The sequence below is a fragment of the Condylura cristata genome, unplaced genomic scaffold, assembly GCF_000260355.1.
Source record: "Condylura cristata isolate star-nosed mole 26May11 unplaced genomic scaffold, ConCri1.0 scaffold00004, whole genome shotgun sequence".
NCBI classification, from domain to species: domain Eukaryota; kingdom Metazoa; phylum Chordata; class Mammalia; order Eulipotyphla; family Talpidae; genus Condylura; species Condylura cristata.
Window position 1 is genome coordinate 52,175,457 of NW_004567105.1, and position 10,078 is coordinate 52,185,534.

General features: G+C 43.4%; 1 protein-coding gene across 3 annotated transcripts in view; it reads right to left on the minus strand.

The window, feature by feature from the left end:
- PTPRG (protein tyrosine phosphatase, receptor type, G) overlaps positions 1–10,078 on the minus strand; it is a 650,641-nt gene that overhangs the window by 81,762 nt on the left and 558,801 nt on the right. For all 3 annotated transcript variants that reach the window (XM_012720264.1, XM_004676019.2, XM_004676018.2), the window contains exons 9-10: positions 8,720–8,904; positions 5,911–6,019 (exon numbers count right to left, since the gene is read on the minus strand). In XM_012720264.1, coding sequence (XP_012575718.1) covers positions 5,911–6,019; positions 8,720–8,904 — 294 coding nt within the window. The remainder of the gene's footprint in view (positions 1–5,910; positions 6,020–8,719; positions 8,905–10,078) is intronic.

The window sequence follows — 10,078 nt, forward strand, 5'->3', positions numbered from 1 at the left end:
CAACCATTTAAAAATGTAAAATCCTTCTTTGCTTGAGTCATAAAAAACTTGCAGAGGACTCTATTTTCCCAATGGACCATGGTTTTCTGACTCTTGTCTTAAATATTAAGACACTTTTAAAACCATTTAAAACCTTCTGTTTTCTATATGGTTAAACTTACACATAGTAAAAGGCACAAAATTGGGCCCTCCCTGGTCTGTTTGCACAAATAAATAAATCTTTAAAAAAAACAAGGCACAAAATTAAAGTGGATGATCCAATTACTCTACCTCTGCCAACACCTGTGTTCTCATATCCATACTAAGCTGTGGACATTCTCCAGCATCCATTCCAGCAGGCTTGCTTGTGTTTATCCAGAGAATCCCGCGTTTACCCCCTAAAGGTGACCACCATTCTGACTTGCCACAGTTTTGCCTTCTTTTGTAATTGTTTGTGTAAGTGGAATCATGTATCAACGAGCCTCTTGATTAACATTTTGGTTATAATTTCTTATATTTTCCTGTTAGTGATGATGGTATCCATTCTAGACTCAGTTTATCTTAAACTAACATTTTACCGCTTTCTTAAAATATTGTGCAGTAAAATAACTAAACTTTATTTGCTTGCCTCATTTTGTGTATTGCCATCTTTCTACTTATGTTTTGTGGGAACAGAGGGGATCTTTGGCGGTGGATATGGTATAGCAACAGCCCTGACGAGGCAACGCTCCACCTGCAGATCATATGTGATGCTGTAAACCAGTGTTATCTCAACTAAATATATTAAAATAAAACCCCGGAAGATTTTACTGTTATTGCTTTAAGTCACATTCTTTTGTATCAATGTCATATCACCCTCTCTGTTGTTTTCTTCCCTCCTGGAGTTCTGATCTCCCGTTTTCACCATAATTAAGGAACATAACTTAAAATTACCTAAAACTGTGGTCAATTACACATAACAAAATTTACCATCAAGTATTTCTGTGCACTGTTCAGTGGGGTCACGTATATTCACACCACTGGGCAGCCCAAGCGCCAGAAGGCTTTTATCTCGAGAACCAAAAAGCTAGTACCCACTGACGACACTCCCCAGGTCCCCTGGCCCTGGCAGCCGCCATCTTCTCTCTCTGAGTCTGACTCCTCCAGAAACTTCATATAAATAGAACCAAACACGGTTGTCCTTTTCTCACTGAATTACTTCAATTAGTATAATATCTTCATGATTTATACATGTTGTAGTGGGATCAGATTTTTCCCCCCATTTAAGGCTGAATAATGCTCACACAGACACCCCTCCCCCCTAGTTTGTTTTCCCTTTTGAAAGGCTTTTCTGTTTCCACCTTTGTGCTACTGTGAGCAATGCCAAATAGTATAACTTAATAATTTTTAAAAAGGGTCAACCTGCTTTTTGTAGTTATCTTAAAGGTGGTATAAAAGTTTGTTTACTATGTATATGAGGCTCTGAAAAATGAGCAAACAATGCTAATTGCCAAAATAAATAACATTTATACCTGCTGTGGTTCTGAGCTAAACCAGAAGTGGCCACTGACCAGCATATATTTTTTGTTTGACCTACCAAGCTTTTATTGAAAACCCAGTTTTCTGCCAACATTGTAAACAGTAGTTTCACCTAAAAAAAAAAAATCCCAATTTCCAGCTTACTCTGAAAAGGAAAGAAAAAAAAATCACATTATCTGGCCAAACCAAGCTCACCTTTCTGCAGGTCACATTTGGCTGGAGATGAGCATCCATCACGCCCTTTAGGTAAGCCATGCTCTCCATTTTCCTACTGAGCACCCTCCCCTCAACTGTACATGGACACCTGAGTTTGCAACCCTTGACCTGAGATGTATTCATTCATTTTGTGGAGTTGGAAAGTGAAATGTGCAAGTAGACAAAGGTGGAAAACAGACCAATCTAGAAGTCAATACAACTGTTCAGACTGCATGTAAAATAAGGTGGCCTAGTCTCGCCTGAGACTCAATAACCACCATCCTTATTTGCACCAGGATCGATAGTGTGTGGCCTCAGACAGGTCTGCACACCTCCCTTTGCTGAGACAGGAAGACAGTTCCCGGGAGACCCACTTCCCCTTCCTTTGCAAAGGGCTCTAATCAAGGGCAACACACTGAACAGCCACTCCATCAGCAGGGGCCCTTTCCATTAATCAGGAACAATTTCCACCATGTCAGGTCTCGACATGCTGACTAAGAAGTTTTCACAGCACCTTTCCCATCAGGGGTGCTTAACCTGGGGTCTCTGGGCCTCATAGAATTCAAGGGGCAGGAGATCACATCTGCACACTCACTAAGAGGTGGCTCTTCTTCCTTCCACCCTGAATGCAGACAACAAATCTTAGTTGTATTCACAGGAACTGTGACTTTGTGATTGAAATCAGGTATTTTCATACTGCCTTATAGTTTGCAGTGACTTTGAACTCTCAGAAAGCACAGCAGCTAACATACCCATCAGTTATCATTAATAGTTTAATGAAAATGTACATCTACTATTATATTCCAAATGTGCTTAAAATATTTTGACAACTGTATCTGAACATAATTGGTTGCCCTGCCTATGTATTTTATGCATTCATTAAAAACTCTTCAGAGAGGCCCTCCCTGGTGGCGCAGCGGGTTAAAGCACAGCACTGAGAATCTGAAGCCACTTCCGCATGAGTTCGATTCCCGCCTGCCGCCTGCCCCGGAGGAGACCACATGGCGAGCCAGACCTCTCCTGACCCGCCCGCTGCTCCCCTCAGCAGTGTACTTCGTCGGTCTGCCTGTTCTGCTCCCCACTCTGTCTCTGGTGAAGCCTCTCACCGCCCCTGAGCCTCTGGCCTGTACCCCAGTTCTGTATGAATAAATAAATAAATCTTTAAAAAAAAAAAAAAAAAAAAAAAAAACTCTTCAGAGAGAGGATTCTTTGGCTTTCCCAGGCTGCTGCATGGGTCTGTAGTCCAAAGAAAAAGCCCTATTTTTGGGCCCTCCCTGGTGGCACAACGGGTTAAAATGCAGCACTATGAAGCTACCCGCAGCCACTGCAGCAGGAGTTCAATCCTGGGCCAGGGAGGTGACCTATGTGGCACAGCAGACCTCTCCTGAGCTGCCTGCTGCTCCTCTCAGCAGTGTGCCTCAGTATATCTACCTGTTCTGCTCTCCACTCTGTCTCTAGTGAAGTCTCTCATCCCCCACATCTTTAACCTGTACCCCAGTTCTTGTATGTATAAATAAATCTAAAAGAAAAGTAGCTATACCTATTTTCCATGATCACAGAAAATTACAAAAGGCTTTAAATACTACGTAATACACAATGCACCTTTTCACTCTTCAGAATGGTCCATGCTGGCAAATAAATGATTGAATTTTGGAACAAAAAATCTGTACTCTGCTTGTAGATAAGTGAATTTTTGCAAGATACTGGACCACCCCTGGACATCAGCTGTAAAACAACACCTATATTACAACTTCCACAAAGCGTGGTTCAAATGCAATAATTTATGTGCAAGTGCCTGTGACTATGAGTGATTCCTCAGACAGTGCCCAACATTGCATTCATCACAGTAAGACAAATATCACACGGTGATTGCTATGTTGCATAGAAAACAATATTGATATCCTCACTACAAAAAGATCAGTATTTCATGTGGCATGAGGAAGCATCAGCTTCTTCCTGATCCCCATCCAGGTGTAAACTTTATCACCAAGAAACCTGGTCATGTTGAACATGGCTTCTGTGGAATTCTCTAAACTTTCCTTTTTTGCCTTTTAAAATTGAAGTCCAAGCAGCTGCTTGATTTTGCACATGGTCTTTCCTGCTCATGAATGCCTATGTGGCTCACCAGAAAAGGTTTAACTTAATCACTGTGATTAAGATTTGGGTTGACACTACCCCCTGGATGCTGTAGGGAAGATGCCAATGCACTGTGGGGAGAAACAAAGAATCTGTGCTCTTTTTCAACATATTTTGTCAACAAGAGTTGATTAAGGCAACTCATGTCCACCTCTGAACAAAGAAAGTCTGTAGACAAGTCACGGTGATTGAATATTTTAAATATTCCATTTTCCTGAATTTATAGCTGACAAGGCCTTTTTGAATTACATTACATTACAAACATTTAATTTTTCAAAGTCTATGCAGAAGCCAGCAAGTTGAGGGGCCTATTAATCAGGAGAAGCAATTCTGCAGATTCCAGGCTCGGGCTGGAGCACAGTTCCCAGGCCCACATCTCAGTAAGCTCCTGGCTTCCCCTTTTTTCTCCCCTGGGCTGGCACAGACCCTATCTAGGCCTGAGGCCCCTTTCACAACACAGGCCAACGGGCCCACACATTCAGGGAACAGGTAGACACATGCAGTGTGACTATTTGTGGGGGGAAAATATAGTTGTATTAATTTCAATTAGTTTAAATGGAAGGATGTGATCAAGGTGAAGATTAGACTATTGAAATATAAATGCAGTTATTAGCTAGAAGGAGTCCTTGGAGGGGATCCAGGCTGAACGGTTTCTTATCTTGGCTTATCATTTATTTTTTTTTTATTTTAATGTCAGAACAAATAAAAGGGGGGCATTTATAGTCAGAACCAGGCATGGTGTTAATTACTTAAAACCTGTACCTCACACCATTTTACCAGGACCTGAGAGGCTGGTACTGTAAATACCAGTATGTTTTGGATTAGGAAACTAGATCAGAAGTTAGGGGACCTTCTCAGAGTGACAGGAACACCAAGGGGCAGTCAGACCTCAAACCTCAAGCCCTTTTTCCAGGGTTCCAGTTCTAAACCAGCACCCATTACCCAGGCCATCTTGCTAAAAATCAGGTTCTAGGGCGCTCCCTGGTGGCGCAATGGGTTAAAGCACCACATTGTGAAGCTCTCCGAAGCCACTATCCCTAGCCAGGGAGCTGACCCACATGGCATGGCAGACTTCTCCTGACCTATCCGTTGCTCCCCTCAGCAGTGTACTCTGTCACTCTGCCTGTCCTGCTCCCCACTCTGTCTCTGGGGAATCCTTTCATCCCCTGAACCTCTGACCTACATGCCAGTTTTTGAATGCATAAATAAATAAAAGTAAATTTTTAAATATAACAACTTGGATTCCTGGTTCTCATCTTCAGAAATTCTGATACCATCGGGCTGGGAGGGGCCCAGAAATGTGCATTTCTCACAGGCTTTCAGATGAAGCTGCTGCTGTCCTACAAGATTTACAGTGGGTGCAACATTGACATTTTCGAGGGGAATGGTTCAAACTGGGATTAGGTTGTTGCAAGTAAGACAGGGTTGGTTCTGTCTTTATTTAAAATTCTGGTATTTATGAAGTTTTTGCTTTGGAAAAAAATATTCTTTTAAAATACTATGCACTTTGATCAGTGGGAATTTTTGGTGTTCCTTTAAATTCTGTATCAAGGTAAAACACTCACGTTCTCCCCTGAGTGCAGGCTCTGGGGTGTTATAACCATGCCTAAAACAGCAGGGACGGATATCTCAAGCTCAAGGACCCCTCAGGCTGCAAGGGTGAGCTGGACCTGTTTGGACATCAGCTACTGGATAATGTTAGAAACCCAAAAAGGGTTCCTGACAGCACAACTGGGAGGTGCTTTTGTGATGTGGCAGCGACAGGCAATGGGTGGGTGGAGATCCAAATACTTCTTTCACCACAGTTGATAAGGAATCTTAAAAATCTAAAGCAACACTTTGCTTTTCCACCCACTTCTGGCTTAGGAACGCCCCCCCCCCCAGACACCCCCCGCCCCATATGACAGGTCTACAATCCCAAGGCTTTCCTGGTGTGATGTAAGACCTCATACTGATTCTCAGGCCAAGCTTACTTTCTTTTGTCCAAGCACCTTGATGGGGAAAAAAAAAAATACTGCATAGTGAAAGAAGTAAGGGGTTCAGGGCCACCCCAGGCCAGGTAGGGAAGGGAATCAGTCTCACCTTGAAAGAGCATCGTCTGGCTGAAGTCGCTGCGCATGTCATTCCGACACACGGCCTGGACACGGAACAGGTAAAGGCTATCAGGTGAGACATGGCTAATGGTGGCTTTCTGTAGGTGAAGAAAGAAGAGGCAGTGAACTGTTTGGAAGGCCAAAGCTAAAGTGATGGTAAAGGGCACTGATAGGTCTCTGAACACTAGGCAGAGCTTGGCAGATACCACATCTCCCGACAAAAGGCTCATTATGAAAGGAGCAGCATTCAGAAATAACACTGCCGGAATTCTCTTTCAGATGGACAGGAAAAGGGAAATAACAAAATCACCTTTGACTCTGGCTTTTAGGTACTTTCAACCATGTCCTCAACCATGTCCTCTGGCCTTTAGGTACCTTTGTATCCTAGATGTCTTCTAGAATTATCAAGCACATGGCATTTCCAGATGTGAGCAGAATTTTGAACATCATTAATAAAGTCTCCATGTATGTTTCTTTATAGTTGAAAGGCCCAGTGGCAACTTGACCACAAAAGACATGGGGAACAGTACTAGGCAGAATGTCTGGCTGGAGGTGAGGTGGCTGAGATCTAGCTTTGAAATCCCGCTTACTAGCTTATCGATTCTTAACCAGCTGTCCTTTCATCCTCTGCATGCTTGTGAGACAACTACATAATGAAAGCCAGGCAAGCTTTGCTAATAGGTAGTCCATGTTAAGCAACAGAAAGAATGCCACTGGTAAATCACAAGGGTCAGGCAAGCTACAGCCCACAGGCCAAATCTGGCCCTCCATGTTTTCGTAAGTAAAGTTTTATTGTACACAATCACGCCTATATTTATACATTGCCTAAGGTCTTTCACCCTAGAAGGGCAGGGTTGAGTATTTGCCACAGAGGCCTTATGACCTGTGAAGCCTAAAATCTTTACTGTTTGACCCATTCTAGAAAAAGTCAACCCATCCCTGAAACATCATCTGCTAAATCCAGATCCCCACTCTGTTACCCAAACATATATTCTGGACCAAGCAGAAAAAGCAGCTCTGTGTGCTTAACCATCGAGTGGTTTCCCCACATAGCTATTAAAAACCTCTCACCAGATATTAAAAAGTAATTGTGGTCTCACCTGCTGCTGTTGCCTAGAAAACAGCTTCCTGGGAAGAGCCGTGGGTGGGAGCCATGTTATTTAACTGTTAGTTTCTGTTTTCGCTTTTGGAAAAGGTAGATAGTAACACCCACTGGACAGGATTATAGTGAGGATGTGGAAGAGAGTTGTGGAAAGTGCTACAAAGTACTAAGTTTCTTTTAGGGTTCTGGGTCACAGTCACCCTAAGTTAGAGAATAGCTTTGTTGCCACTACATCAGCACTCTTGACTTCTTGAGGAATTAACAAAATTAATTTTGTGTGTCCCCAAAGAAAATAACCAACCTTCGAAATTCTTATAAAAAAGAACTTGCTGTCAAAGCATGTTATAGTCTACATCTCTCTCTTTCTCTGAAACTAATTTATGCTTCATTCTCAAAACCTCTGACCCAGTCTTCTGTTCAGAGCAAAATTTTCGCTCCGTCTAGGCAGGGATTTATTAGAATTTGCTGCAAGGCGGTATCTATTCATCTTTGCATGTTTAATTATTTTTCACTTAGAACAAGAAACCGCATAAGCATCTCGACAGTTTCTGCTGATTAATGTAAGCCATCTTTACTTCAGAAAGAGAAAAGTCCCTTATGGACTTCCGGGGGTGACAAGAGAAAGGTCAAAATACATCATAACCTTGGATGCCTTTTAAAAGAGAGCTCTGATTTTGTGAAGCTCAGCATTCCCTAATGTGACCCAGATAACAGTGTCTAGTGGGAAAATTGAAAATATATATGGAAATGAAGTAAAAGAATCTTCATCTAAAGGAATTCAAAGAGTATTATTCTATACCTGATTGAATTGGCCCCAGGGACTCTGAATTGGAGGGAAAAAGTGTTAACAGCCATGAAGAATCCCAGTCTGTGCGGTTGCTTTTCTCATGTGCAGACTTCAGGGTTCCAGAGCCTCCCTTTGATTAACAATAAATGTGAGCTTTTGAACCCAAATGTGTCACACTGAATTTATGCACAAAGACTTATAGACAGGTGCTTGCAAGGGTTTGCTCTTCTGGGGAAGATGGCTTCTGCAAACATCTGTTCTTGGCCTCTTTGGGGGCTGGCCACTTAACATTTATGTCAGTTTTAAGGTGGAAAGTTGATTGGGCATCGATAGCTGCAAGTGAGGTCAGACATTTCAGTGTCTGAGAAAAGGGGTCCGGCAGGTAACGGGAATGTACGAGGCAGAATGATTGTAACAAAAGGGGTGGAGGGGACCGGGGCTAGCGGGTAGTGAGCATAGCCGGAGTGGGAAGAGAGGAAGAATAACCATGAGAGAAACAGTGTGTGCTTATGTACTGCTTTCTAAGAGCCAGGGCCTGTCGGACATTTGCATAATTTCATATTTACAGGAACCCTACCAGATGAGAAGGACTTAATGGAGGCTATTTTTTTCTTAAACTAATGAAATAAATAAATAAATAAAAGCAGTCAGTTTGAAGGACCCAATTATAAAGAAATTGACTAGCTTGGCTTGGGGACCTGGTGCAAGTATCAGGGATGGAGCCTCGTGGGCTCAGGGTGCAGTTCACACCAGCAGCCACTGCCCTGCAGCGCAGACCATGGCAAGAACAGGCAGGTGGGTCTGGAGACACAGTAGTAGCCAGCAGGGGGGTGCAGCAAGGAGGCCCCCTTGCAAGAGCAGCAAGCTGCAAGAGCAGTAAGCACTCTGGCTGGGCCAGGCAGGTTTTACCAAGTCTTTGTCGCTGTCCTTGGTGAAAGTCTTCTCCTTCTCGTCCTCATTCTTGGTCCAGCTGTAGGAGATCATGTAGTTCATGATGGGTGGGTGGTAGATGGTCTCGGGCCGGCTCCAGGAGACCTGCAGGGCCGTCTGGTTCAGGGGCTGCACCTTCATGTGGATGGGTGGAGAGCTGCAAACTGAACACACGTACGGCCATGTTCAGGGGGCCTCTAGGGAAGGGGCTCACCCATGACTTCTTCAAGAGTCCAACTTCCTAGTACACATCCTAGTAGCTGACATCCTAGTACATGCCCACACTCTCTTCAGTAAGTGCCTCCGACTGCTAACATTTGCACATCTGTTCTCCCTCTCTCCCTTTACACACATATGCGCATGTGCACACACACACACACACAGACACACCACGCTTCCCTGCTGTCACTGAAAGTAGGTTGCAGATGTCTTGATGAGTGACTCCTAAATACTCTGGGTTGTCTCACCTACAGAAAAAGGCCAATCTCTGTGTAACTGCAATGGACTTTGTGTCCCCCAAATTCACATTAAAACCTGATCCCCGCTGCCATGATACTTAGGTGGGTCTCTGGGAGGAGATCAGCTTATGAGGATGGGGCCCCATGAGCAGGGGGTCCTTGTGAAAGATACCACATTGTGAGGGCGATGCAAGCAGATCACTGTGAATCAGGAAACTTTCACCAGACAATTAATCGGCCAACACTTGGATCTCAGAGCAACTTCCCACCCCTAACTTTTAGAACTATGAGAAATACAATTCTGTGTTCTGTAAGCCACCCAGTTAGTTGTTCTTGTTACAGCTGACCAGCTAAGAAACCAGCCATTTTTGGCCAACAAAGGGCTGCATGTCAGACAGGGGTCCCTACACACAGCTATGTGTACAGCCAGGTGTCAGTAATTATACCCCATGATGTCACCTAACGACGAAATCACTTAAGGGCCATTTTTCAGGATGTATCCCAGCCTTAAGTGATGCATGACCACCTAGGTCACCATTATCATACCTAAGAAAATAAACATTAATTTAGTAATACCACCTCATACATAATGTCTCCAGTTGTTCTTCGAGATTCTCCAATTGTTGATAAAAGTTTGTGTACAGCCACCCCTCTCCCAGCCCCATCAAAGGCTGCATGAGCATGCTCTCCTGCTATTTATTCCAGTATGGACTTCCAGAGGAAGCCAGGCCACTTGACTTGTGGAATGCAGACTAACTTACCTGTAGATGAAATTTTAATGTAGATGAAATTTTATTGTGAACAGAGTAGAGCGCAAACAAGTACAATTTACAATGAGCCCTTAAATGATTTTAAAGCAAAGATACCAAAAAAAAAAAAA